The sequence below is a fragment of the Botryllus schlosseri genome, chromosome 6 (assembly GCF_051294905.1).
Source record: "Botryllus schlosseri isolate E-star chromosome 6, Bs_hap1, whole genome shotgun sequence".
NCBI lineage: Eukaryota > Metazoa > Chordata > Ascidiacea > Stolidobranchia > Styelidae > Botryllus > Botryllus schlosseri.
In genome coordinates this window covers 28,283,716-28,296,810 of record NC_137241.1, presented here as the reverse complement: position 1 = coordinate 28,296,810, position 13,095 = coordinate 28,283,716, and the positions used below count along the sequence as shown (strand labels likewise).

The 13,095-nt window shown below is 41.9% G+C and overlaps 1 protein-coding gene and 1 long non-coding RNA gene across 8 annotated transcripts in view; one reads left to right on the top strand and one right to left on the bottom strand.

The window, feature by feature from the left end:
* The window catches only part of LOC145441974 (uncharacterized), a 128,389-nt gene that overhangs the window by 10,921 nt on the left and 104,373 nt on the right, over window positions 1-13,095 (bottom strand). For 6 of the 7 annotated variants that reach the window (XM_080319936.1, XM_080319934.1, XM_080319933.1 and 3 more), the window contains 6 exons: window positions 9,619-9,882; window positions 6,206-6,319; window positions 6,009-6,143; window positions 5,849-5,947; window positions 4,919-5,034; window positions 4,705-4,863 (listed from right to left, as the gene is read on the bottom strand). In XM_080319936.1, the coding sequence (XP_080176062.1) occupies window positions 4,705-4,863; window positions 4,919-5,034; window positions 5,849-5,947; window positions 6,009-6,143; window positions 6,206-6,319; window positions 9,619-9,882 (887 nt within the window). The remainder of the gene's footprint in view (window positions 1-4,704; window positions 4,864-4,918; window positions 5,035-5,848; window positions 5,948-6,008; window positions 6,144-6,205; window positions 6,320-9,618; window positions 9,883-13,095) is intronic. The other variant, XM_080319931.1, reaches the window with a different exon arrangement.
* On the top strand, window positions 11,568-12,068 carry LOC145441977 (uncharacterized). Its single transcript, XR_013915925.1, has 2 exons — window positions 11,568-11,958; window positions 12,039-12,068. It is a non-coding gene; the product is annotated as an uncharacterized LOC145441977 (long non-coding RNA).

The following is a 13,095-nucleotide window of genomic DNA, read 5'->3' as shown; positions in this document are numbered from 1 at the left end:
TACAATTGTATGTTCTTTGGCGGATTTCAAGCTAGGTGCAGAGGTGGTCAAAGTAGTCAAGAAAGCTACTCAAGTAGAAGTAGAAGTAACGATGAAAAAATCCACTCAAGTCCGAGTAGAAGTACTTCTTACAAAAGCAACATAGAACTATTTGAAGTAGAAGTAGAATTGACTGACTTTAAATCTACTAAAGTAAGTAGTTGAGAAAACGATCGTGATTCGTTCGCATGGACTATCAAAAGCTGCGAGTGGAGCTATGCGGAAGGTGCAGAGAGCTTGATTCATATTTATGCATCCCAGGAGGTGTCAATTTTTGACAGAATAAGCAGTCGTCCACGTCATGGGATGTAAATGAAAGTATTGATATGGAAATGCGTTGCTAATTCTTTGTTTACTCGAACACCTCGTTTTAGAAAATAGCCCTCCCCCATATTATAAGGCCCCTAGTGTAGTCGAAAAGCAATACGGAGAAGTTGTGTCGGATACGGCTTTAACAATTTGCGCGACTAGTATACTTTAATTCAAAATATGGCAGACCGTAAAAATGTCATGTAGTGTATAGCTTTATTTTCGGAACATATGAGGCATTACTACACTTGCTTCTATACTTCAACATGTACGTTCTCCCGACAAAAGAACTGAAACTATAATTAGGACTCAACGTATAATACTCGTAATTGAAAGAAAAATACAAATACTACTTCTAAAAAGCGACAAATATACTTCATGTCTTTTGTCCAGAAAGTTTCAAAGGTAGTCTGCTAAAACAGGTCTAACGCTAAAAAAAGTGAAAGTCCACTTTTCCAGATTAGGTCACGTCATGGGCTGCTAGGTATAACAGGTAATTGCTAGATTGTGAAACGGTCGGGTCAAACGTTATGGGGCCATACTTACTGTGATAAAATATTTGGTATAGGCGACAATGCGGTGTGAACGGAACCACGCAACCCGGTATCTAAGTTATATTCAGCTATACTTTCGTTAAAACATATTTACCCCTCCATATCTATTGTGCGTGAAGCGCGACAACAGTTCTGGGTATTACATGACTTTTATGAAAATTAGATGTTCGTACTACGTGAAAACAGCCCCGAAGTTATTTCGGGTATCTTTCTTATTGGGTGAACAAACTACTTCTACTTGACAAACTGAAAATAGCGAAAAGTAAGTAAGTAGTGCACAAAATATTACGAAGTAGAAGTAGCAAAAAAAAGATCTAGAGTAAGTACCAGAAGTGGAGGGAAACTACTTGAGTACTTCGAAAAAGTAGAAGTACTTCGTAACTGACCACCTTTGGCTAGGTGTATGTATAAATGCCTTCCGTAGCTATTACACCCCCTGATAAAGTGAGGCTCACGAGACGATTTCGTTGGGTCCACGTTAGCCTCTCGATCAAATTGCTACTAATCAGGATAACGTCAAGCCGAATTCAGCACAAGACCGCTATATAGTGAAATTGTTTAACTTTTTAAGCCAACATATGAGCTAACGTGAAAACATACCGTACCAAATTCATCGATTCAACTCAAGTCCATAGCTAGCGGACTTGGTAATTTATTTTTCGTCAGTGGCAACCCGACCGGTCAAAAACAGGTCAAATTTGACTGTACTTTATCAAACTTTATTGCGGTCCGCATTCGCCATAGTTTGGACATCTACGAATTTTTAATTCGGACGAATTATAATAAACCGCTGCATACATGGCAACATGTTGCAAACAAGACTGGCATATATTTCGCACGTAGCGCGACGAAAAACTTCGAGATTGGACAGATTTTGTCGAATGATAATTTGCAATGAAAACTCAGGGATATAGAGAACTGTTGTTGTACTATGTCCCTACTGCACCCTCTACTGCGACGTCATTTTTCTTCAGCGCCCCCATACCGCCCCCTGAGCCCAGCGACCTCATATCGCCCCCTGAGCGTTTCCACCTCCTTCAAAAGGTTGCCAGTGAACCCGTCCCTCGGTGAACCCGTCCCTCGGTGAACCCGGCCCTCGATGAACTCGGCCCTCGGTGAATTCCGCCCTCGGGAAATTTTGAAATTAAGTGTATTAACAAGTATTAATATGAATTGTTAAACTAATAATGTTATTATCAACTGATTTGTCGATCTTGTAAGGTGGTCAGGGCATGCGTAGATCACGCAGAGACGGAGTGATCAGATCACGTGATCACGATTGCGTGGTCGGCTCATTGATGAATTGACTTGGCGAGGGGCGGACGTGCGACGTTCAACATCCTCGTATCTGTTCATGACATCGCATTGGGTCTTATCGCATTGTATATTGTGTGTGACTTGTTCAGATGAAAAATATATCCCAACGATTGTTATTGCTCACATATCAACCACGCGTGGTCTGCTCGTTATTGCAACTGTAGGTTGAGGTGGGGTGTTAGGGTTGGGTAGGGTAGGGGGGAGGGAGACATTAGGGTTCGGGGAGTGGGACATTGGGTTCGGGTAGGATACTAGGGTTGGGGGAGGTGGGATATTAGGGTTAGGGTTAGGGTATTAGGGTTGCCGGAGGTGGGATATTAGGGTTGGGGGAGGGGGGATATTAGGGATGGGGGAGGGGGGATATTAGGGTTGCCGGAGGTGGGATATTAGGGTTGGGGGAGGGGGGATATTAGGGATGGGGGAGGGGGATATTAGGGTTAGGGTTGGGGGAGGGGGGATATTAGGGTTGCCGGGGGTGGGATATTAGGGTTGCCGGGGGTAGGATATTAGGGTTGCCGGAGGTGGGATATTAGGGTGGCCGGGGGTGGGATAATAGGGTGGCCGGGGGTGGGATATTAGGGTTGCCGGGGGTGGGATATTAGGGTTGCCGGAGGTGGGATATTAGGGTTGCCGGGGGTGGGATATTAGGGTTGCCGGAGGTGGGATATTAGGGTTGCCGGAGGTGGGATATTAGGGTTGCCGGTGAATACAAAATTTCCCGAGGGCCGGGTTCACCGAGGGACGGGTTCACCGATGGACGGGTTCACGGGACGGGTTCACCGAGGGACGGGTTCACTGGTAATCCTTCAAAATCCAAAGCGCCCCTTGGGGTTGCTGGCGATAAGGTTAAGAAACACTACAATAGAGCAACACATTCATTATTAGTGACAAAATAATGCAAGACTAACCAGCATAATCGTTGACGTACGTCTCATTTCATCGCTGAATTGCGAGAAAATTTAGTCGGCTTATAAAGACGCCACACACGACACTATCCGAATCTGATATCGGTTGTATATGCTCAGTCACAAACAAGATACCATTTTCTCCCTTACGTCATGCAATCGGTTCGTATCTACAGACTTTGAACTCACTAGTTTAATAGCTAGCTAACGATTATTACCGGCGATGTATACGCTAAACTCACGAAGCATACAGACATACCGGAGACGAAGGGCATATCCGTTTGTCCGTGTCGGTGTTGGCAAATGCTATACAGTTGAAATTTTAACGTCACACACACAAAGAGAGAGTGAGAGAGATAAATTCACTCGCACCTTCTATGATTTGAAATAATTTTAAAAAATTTCTCGCGGTGACGATGTTGGTAGAGTTAACCTATCATATGTCAACGCGTAACATGAAGACTGAATGTGGCATACCCATTGCCCATCGGTGACGATTGTTTACAGGGGGATTCGTGTGTGATAGGATCATGAAGGCACCAGCTTATTTTGTTATGAATTCGGTGCGTGGAGATAAGCTGATTTGATTTTTTGGCTCCGCCCTTCAGAGTATAAACAGTACAGGAGCCTCTCTGCGACAGGATATGCCTTGCAATGCGTTGTTCTGGTCAGACCAATATGTAAATCAAGAACACGCCGTCATTATCGACCACATTGATTACAGCGTTTTCATGTGTTACGGAGATCTCAAGAATATCCTGTCATGACTTGACCTAGTCAAGTCCGAGTCCAAGTCATCGAGTAGAGGGTCGAGTCCGAGTCATAGTATTATGATTCGAGTCCGAGTCCAAGTCATTGTGTTGACTGCTCAGTACCCAGTTAAAGTCTCGTAAATCCACTTTTTATACTCTGTTCGGTGATATTGAAGGGTTTGGATTCGTAATATACTAATTTTCCTCAATTTTAGCAGTTTCTGGTCGCGTTTTCAAGTACCAGGACCAAATAGACGAAATCCCAATGGTGCGATTATTTTGCTATTCTTCGAAATTACAATGAAATGTAGTCGATCTTCGACGTCACAATCTCGAGTCATATGACTTGGTTCGAGTCATGCGCAATGACTCGAGTATAAGTCGAGTCAATACACAGATTGACTCGAGTCGAGTCGAGTCATTTCCGTATTTTGAGAAAATGACTCGAGTCAAGACGAGTCATCAGAAAATCGTGACTCGAACTGAGTCATGACTCGAGTCATTGCAACCCTGGAAATTACTCTTTACTTATCCGGGTATATTATTTCGCTCTGGGGTGGAATGTAAGTTATGTTGTCATTTAAGGCATATCTTCAGTTGAGTGTCACTACAATTTCGTCGATTCAGGACACCGCAACCTTGCGATACAATGAAAAGACGGGAATGAGTTGAAACGGCTTCGAATAGTCAATGAATCAAACACCCACCCACTCGCGATCTTATAGCCAGTGCAGAGACACGGTCATACCGTAATCAAGCTCTGCAATGTTTTAAATGGGGCTACCATTGAACGAATGCGCATAATTTCGGGAAATGACACAAACTAACCCTCTTTTCGTCCGCGGTCTTGCTGACGTCCTCCACAAAATGTGAAATTTCTTCCACCTCCGCTTCGGCTACTTTGGCGTTGCTGTTGGATGTCAGAAGTTGAATTGTAGCGGTATCTTTCTCTAAGTCATCCGAAGTTGTTTCCTGTCGATCCTCCGCCTGCAAAGCGACGTGACTTTACATTCAGCTGAAAACATGCGCTCTGGACGCTTACGATTATGATGGTCCCGAGGATAGTTTTGTCGCAAGACACGAAGGTTAAATCCACAAACTCTGCGACCCCCGCATCGGTGAATTTGCACACAGCTGTAGCTTTGGAGCGGCCATCGGCTGGAAACGAAGAAAAGTAAGGAATATATAAATCAGTGATGGAACAACCTTCGAGTCACACGAGGATAGAATCCGAAACCTCATATAGTGTTAACAAAGTTATATTATTGCTGTACCCAACCCACCTAGTGGTACCTACTCGTCCATAAGATGACTTTAACCCTGCGCCACGACGATTGCTATAAACGTATGAACCATATTCGTTCGATTCAAATCATACAAGAGCTTCGTAAGTACTGAGCAATGTGAGCCGTCTATGGAACAGAGGCATGTCGATAATTTGCTACTATAGTTTTCGCCAACGTAAATTGTGATCACTTTGCGGTCAATCAAAGTGCGATAGCACAGTGGAGGCTAAGTAAAATCTGGTTGCACTCACATGCATTCGCCAATTAACTGCATGAATGGTCGCTCTCACAGATAACACCAGAGAATTCAGCGGTTTAGTGGACACCGATTATTATTACTTGATGACATAAAATTAATCGAAAACGGCGCCTCGTGTCACGAGTCAATCCTCATTCCCTATACGTCGAAGTCATTTTTGCGAAGCGACTCGATTCTAGTCAAGTCATGTGAAAAAGTTGACTTCAGTCATCCCAACACTGATATAAAAATGCAGTTGGAATTTCCCGAATGTGAAGCATTATCTTATAGGCCATAAACATATTTCAGACCTGGCTAGGGAGCTATAGAGGCAACACGTCGACATCGACTTATATAGAGAACGTGGGTAAATCGCCATGTTCTGGTGATACACCATTATGATATATATGTACGATAATCCCATAAACTTAGAAGTATTGATACTAACGACAGGTATCGTTCGCCGCATAGGCGGTGGTTCCAACGTCCGATAATTCAAAGTAAAATGTTCCGTCTTCGTGCCAAATGTCACTTCCGATGCAATATCCTTGAAACGAATATTGTCTTCATCAGTAATCATGCAATCTTTGCAAATCAATATTTCTTACGGACGCATCCTATCGTGGCGTTACCCCGGAAGCCGGCGTCGCATTGACACACGCCGCGCTGTAACGTGTGGTCGTTAATGCACTTCGAGTTCTCTTTGCACGTGTCTTTGATCCCGTACTGAGTACACCAGTCTTCTTTAGAAGATCCATGGTGGTAAATAAAGGTAACTAAATAAGATTTACTTGAGTAAGGGTACCTGTACTGCAGTCTGGCGGAACGTACGGTGGTGAGCACACGCATTGGTAACTTTCTTCTCGTTCAACGCAAGTGCCACCGTTGAAGCATACCTTGCTCTGGCATGGGCTTTTCACTGTAAGTGGATATTGCTGTTTCAACGCTCGTCATATCACTAGCTTGCCTCAACACCGCGTCGCTTGGAGATTTTGTCAAAATTTTGTCAAACTTGTAGCGTTAGGTCAAAAAAATGTCAACATTGTTTACAAAGTCAACATTTTTTTGCAACCTGCATTTCGTTTGTATCGTAGATTTCGCACTGTCGCATTGTCGCTGAACATATCATTTGACATTTTACAGCTTGCAACCTACTTTCTAGGCCAGTGGTCGGGAACCTATAACTCGCGAGCCATATATGGCTCTTTAACAAAGTTTTAATTTTTTAATAAATTTATCAATATTGCAGCAACTTGTTATTAAATTTTCATTACGTCCCGAATAATTATTCTCGTGGCAGCCTAAAACATGTATTTGAGAGGCCGAGACAGTGGGGTTATCCAGGGTTAGGGTCTCGTATCCCCATTTTCAGAATCCTCAAATTTTCAAGTTGCTATTGCGGCGGCGACTACTTCACTCGCGAATTCGATCTAACCGACATCGCGCGCCTCGAAATTTTGGATTGATCAAAGACAATAGCAGACATGGCGATCCTTTGTAAAACACATTGTTTTCTTGATCTACGCCGAGAAATGAACAACTGCCTTGGAAGTGGCATTCAAATATAGTAATTCAAATGAAAGACAACGCCGTAACTATCAATGTTCTTGATTTGTAAGTAGTTTTCTAGTATACCGCCGTTACAATGTAACGTTTTGCTAGCCGAATACTGGAAAAGTCGATAAATATTTAGCTATTCGGAATCAGTGCGACTATTACATTCGATTAATATCAGTGAATATAAATTCCATTCGCGCTTTATTTTTGAAAAATAAATTGAAAATTTCTTGATTTTAGGAGTAAAAATGTTCAAAATCTGGTCGTTCATGAACATAAATACAAAATACCAATATTCATTGCAGGTTTCAATGTATGTACTGCTATAGTGACCATGTTTGGCCCCACCTAGGAATGTGAGACGAGAGAATATGGCGCACACTACAAATTCAATGTGTTAGTTCTGCCAATAGCCTACGTCACGAAATTTTAATTGTGACGTAATAGTTGATTGGCATTTATGACTCTTTAGGATTTAAATTTGAAAATATTGGGTCAATAGGGCTCTTCAGTCCAAAAAGGTTCCCGACCACTGTTCTAGGCCTACCGTTGCAGACGGCCCATTGTCTGCTCATTGTGAATCATAAACAATAAAATGAAATATTTAGGTTGACATGGTGTAATGCTCAACGTACCGCAATATCCTAGCAAGACTGCGTAGACATTGCATGGTTTTTATATCAAGAAGCGCATGATGAAAAATTGTGATGTAGACACCATTATCAGAATGAAGCAACACGGTATGTCACCAGCAGTGTACGCACAACTTAAGTGTTGTCAGCCAACAACTGCTCTGTATTACGTTCTTTCGCCATTATCGGCAAGCTACTTAGTAAGGACAGACACTTTCTACCTACGAATGTACAGGAAAGTATCTTTCGTTGTACTACAACAAATTTGAATTATTTCTAACGCAATAGGTGATCAAACTACTGGAATTCTTCATGGGGCAAGATTTCGTTAAAATAAGTTTTTTTCAGTTCAAAGTACTTCGTTAGGACGGACAGTTCCAACCAGAAATGAAGATAAATAGTACAATTCTAACATTATGTTAAAATTGTAAAAAAACCTAAAAACCGAAAAAATCTTCCGTTTTTAGGTTAAAAAAATCGTTCTAGTCATCACCCTACTCCATGACCACGTTGTCTTCCGATTTCGACACCGATAGCTAGTTCTCACGGTGTTCGTGATTATTTTGTACTCTTCGTGATTTTTGAATTGAAACAATACCAGATGTGGTCAGTTCCGAACAGCTACTTTGTCCTATAGTGCCCACATGCAGTGCTTAGTCATTGGTCATGTTTTTTAGCCCAATGGTTCCCAACCACTGGCCAGCGGGCCGCTGCCAGTACGTGGCACGTTTCCTGCTGGTCCGCCAATACCATTGTTTTTAAAATAAACGGTGTTTTAAACACTTCGTTTAAAACATGTTTAAACAGTGTTTTAAACAAATGCCTTTATAAAAACAAAATTGCGTTTTTTCCAGGTTGTGAAATTATGCCATAATTGTGTATATGCTTTCTAAAAACATGTTGTATGAGCCCACGGACAATATCCACCCGATTTAGAAGACGTGTATCGATATGGGATGGTTTGAACCCTCAAAATAGTCGGTTTAACAGTTGTAGTACGGATATTTCGTCCAAGGAGCTATACTTACCCTATATTTTCAATTGTCAATGCCAACCCATTATGACGTCACAACTGAATATTTGTGAGTTCATGGCTTAAAAAACAAAACAAAGAACAATGACAAACATGTTTTAAATTAGAGCCTTGTTTTAAACATGTTTGTTTTCATTTGATTTTTGTAATAAATGCAATCATATCCGCCAAATATATTAGACTGTTGTATCTCAATTTAAAAATACAAGTGGGACGCTTCACCAGATAAATATAGCATCAAGTTTTAAATTAATTTTGAAGTTTGGAACGTATTGTCCTGCATGTTGTCGTGACAGCGCTATAGTTCTAATATTCTTCACAATGGTGCAAGTGTAGTACGAAACTGTAGAAAAGTAGCCTGCAACTCGTTTCAGAGAAGTTTATATGTGAAAGCCACAGAGAATTTTATACGAAAATCATTAATAAATTCCGAAGTTGCAATTAAGCCACACTTGGCAGTAGCCTATCATAGAGGCAGTAGCTAACACACATTTCTTTCAAAGGATGCCAAACAGTCATAATCAAGTTGGTGGTCTTTAAAAGGACTTTGCAACGTTGGCCTTGCAGAAACTGCAATAGACCCACATATAAATATACAATATCAGAAAGAAGTTTCCAATATTACATTTGAGCTGAATACGTGTATTGTAATTAAATTACCGATTAATTTAAATTTTCTGAGGCTCACCGGCCCACAAGGTATGTTTTGAATTGTTGCTGGTCCGCGACGTCAAAAAGGTTGAGATCCACTGTTTTAGACTATTTACTTAAACTTAATAAGTTCTGTAGGCATTTTGCATTGGCCGCAAAGATCCGTATTGACAATTCGCAAGTAGCCATCTCAGATTCGCTGCTAAAAGTAAGCGATCCATTGATCAAAACTAGTATTTAAAATTACACATTCGAGTAGCAAATCTGACTATACGATAATTTATGAACAAGACGGAGAGAAATACCCGTGAACAGTCGACATTTATAGGCAGTAGGCACACATACTTGTCGTGACAGATATCTCGCCGGGTTCGCTTTCCACGAGTTCTTCCGAGTAAGCGGTGACAGAGCAGTCATATTTGGTGCTAGGTTGCAGATTGGCGATGGAAGCTTGAGTGCCGGTCGTCTTCGTGTCGGTTGTCTTCATCTCGACACCGAGTTTATTGCTGCATTCATACCGATATTCGGAAGCTCCCAGCACTTCATCCCAGAGAATACGAATTGTATGCTTCGAAACCGACTCTGTACGCACTTTCGGTGTTGCCAACTCTGAGAAGAAATAGAAATTAAGTATCAAAATAGTCAGAGTTGTTACTTGAATGTAGTGGGTGTATACCGCTGTCAATTTATATTCAATTATAACTACAAGTATCGATTTCGAAGACAGGTAGAAGTTACTTCAAACGGAAATAGAAATTAAGGCCCGAAAGCTATACCCAAGTAAGTCGTTTCGAGGAGTAGATGAGGTGAAGGAAGCCTCTACGTTCAGAAACTAATCGGGCGTTCCTTTTTTCGAAATTAAATTCATTTTCGTGACTTACACAAATAGTTGTAATATTCGAATATTTGTTCAATTGCAGTAACACAGGACTATTTCGTCACGTTGTGACAATTTGACTCCTAAAACTGATGTCTAAAAAAACTGTACAGTAGAAGTGGAACTAGTCAATAAGATGACCAATATGCAGGTAGTTCCAGTAGGCAAAATCCACTTGAGTACTACAGAAAAATGGGAGTACTTTGTTACTGACCCCCTATGAGAAACGGAGACAACTCACCCGTTGCAAACATCTCGCTCCAAGTCGTGGCGTGACTGTATCCTGAAGGATTTCGCGCCGTAACTGACACTCTGTATTTTATACCGGGTTCGGCGCCTGCAAAGTCTTGTCCAGATGATGCGTCCTCATACTCTTTCTCAGTCTGGCCATTCGCCAATCGCAGCAGACTGACATTGTACGAGACGTTCGGTTCAGCCGCAGTGAACCAGAGTACCTGGAACGTGCTCTCGGTCACGGCCCAAACGGATACATTTCTGACGTCGGCAGGTACTGAAAACGTTATTGTAACGAGACAGAGTTGACATATCGCTGCCCATTTACCAACTATACCAGTGGTTCTCAATGGGGGGCCGATGGGACTGTTCGGCGGTGCGCGATCAACTGAGCTAAAGGGGGTTGCCGTCGACATATCACAAAAGTTAAGTATATCCAATTTCTGAGTAGCATTTGGCATGCTATAATAATATGATCGGTAAGATGAGAGGTTCTTTTATTTTTATCCGCTCTAGATACAGAAGACACAATGCAATGCAACGGACAGATGGGGTACAAGCACAAGGGGATGCTTAGAATAAGTGCGCCCACTTATAATCTCACATTTACCTTAACCTAATGCCCGATTTAATTGTGTTTCATCATGATCTCTTACGCTGTAGTTATGGGGGGGATTATAAGGTTAGCTGATCGAGGAGAATGCTAATCATGTGATTAAAAACTCCTAATTGGGACACATTTCAGGCGAACATCATAATAAAGATAGCTGATGCGGAAGACTGCTAATCGTGTGACTGCTAATCGCGACGCATAAAGTTGGAAAAGGTTACTCGCGATGATTACTCGAGGTGCCTCGACTTTTCAATTGAGTGGTGTTATCTATTGCATCATAATGCGTACACGCGGTTTTGGCTGTCATTTGTCAATTTGTTGAATGGCAGACTGCTGATAAATATACTGCGTCTGTGAAATAGGTAGGATTATCATCATCGCGAAATGAAAGTCGTGCGTAATCACTAATTAGTACTGTAATTTACAGCAAAAAGATGGATTATAGAATATTGATCGACATATCACTCTGTAATGGTGGGTTCATAGTTCGTTGATTGTTTATTTGTTTAGCGAAGCCATTACATAGGAGACAATCCTCACGGTCATCATCGGAAATGTTTGCGCGTAGGAATGTAACGCAGTGTACGCAGTTTTTATAGATAATTATTATCTATAATTTGTTACGGTTTGTTAAATCATGAGAATAAACCTAACTTTATGCGCTGCGATCAACCGCTTTCCCTAATCCTGCTGAACACGATAATCGACTTTATCTATAATCCAACCTTGTGATCTCCGACCTAAGCTGAGTAGCCTGCTCTAGAAACATCTTACACACTCCGGAAGGTGATGCTGCCTGGAATCGAACTGGGGTCTTCGGTACTGGTACAATGCCAGCTTCCACTACGGTGATTAGGACAAGGTCATCACGGAGATGGGGCAGTGATATTGTGGCTTGGCCGAAACTGATAATCTGTTTTAGTCACCGCCATCATAATCTGGCGTTGACCAGTGATATGAGGTAGGTTGACGGCCTTTATTGTCATCAGCTTCCCAAATCTTGAGCTCGGCGTACTTGGAGTCACGAACTATTTTTTTCAGTTTCAGAGGGTGTCGCCATATAAAAAAGCTTGAGAAACACTGAACTAAACAGTCACGAGCAGAAACCAACTCACACGTCCACAGATCGGGTCCTCTCGCATTTTCCGCTTGTCCAGTCTCGTACACGGCTACCACGGACACCACGTACGCCGTCCCTGGTCTCAATCCGGTGAATTCGCTTGGCGGAGCAATTACAGACTTGCTCTATGAAATATGGATGACATTTCATCGACGTGAGTACGATATTCTGCTGAAGATTCTCGAAAATACTCGCCTGTGAATTGGATAAGTCAGATTCTTTCACGGTCACAGAGTAATAAATAGTGCCCTCGGTTGTGTCCCAAGTCAAAGCGAAACTGCTATTCGTAAGAGATTGGATCTGTATATTCCTTGCTGGAGCTATTTCTGAAATTTGAGTGTTTTTGCGGTTAGTTTAATTCTGTGCGGTTGATATGCCTATTTGAGATGAGAAACGCGTCCTTAATGATAGGCCTACGTAACTAAGAGCCGAGCTATAGGTACGTTTCACAGTATTTACAGTATTTGCTTTACTATAGGACAGGATGTTGCAGCCCCTAGTGTTTATATCTGAAATTACAACCTCTAGCTTCAGGCATCTCAAACTCAAATAGGGTTGTTGGTCGGATTCAGAAAATAGAATTGTCCACCATAGTAACGATCACGACGGTATAACTTAACTAGGCATCCACAAATGTACTTAAGTCATTGCGCATGACTCTACCAAGCCACATGACTTGAGGCAAGTATATGATAAGATTCACGTCTGGTGCATCAGGGCCGAAGCTTGAAAACAGGCCCAGACATGTTTTATCTGTTTGAATAAACACTTCATAAGTGAGAAAAATGGTTATAGTATAGGAATGCGATGCCTTCGCTATCATTCAAGAGTTCAACATGAGTGATTTGAAACTGCCTTGAACTCGATATGAACAAGTAACACTATGACTTAGACTAGGATTCTTGTCGCAGTACTGTGACTCGCACTCGACCCGTTTCTCCTTGACTTAGACTCTGGCTTGACACGGTGGTGAATTTA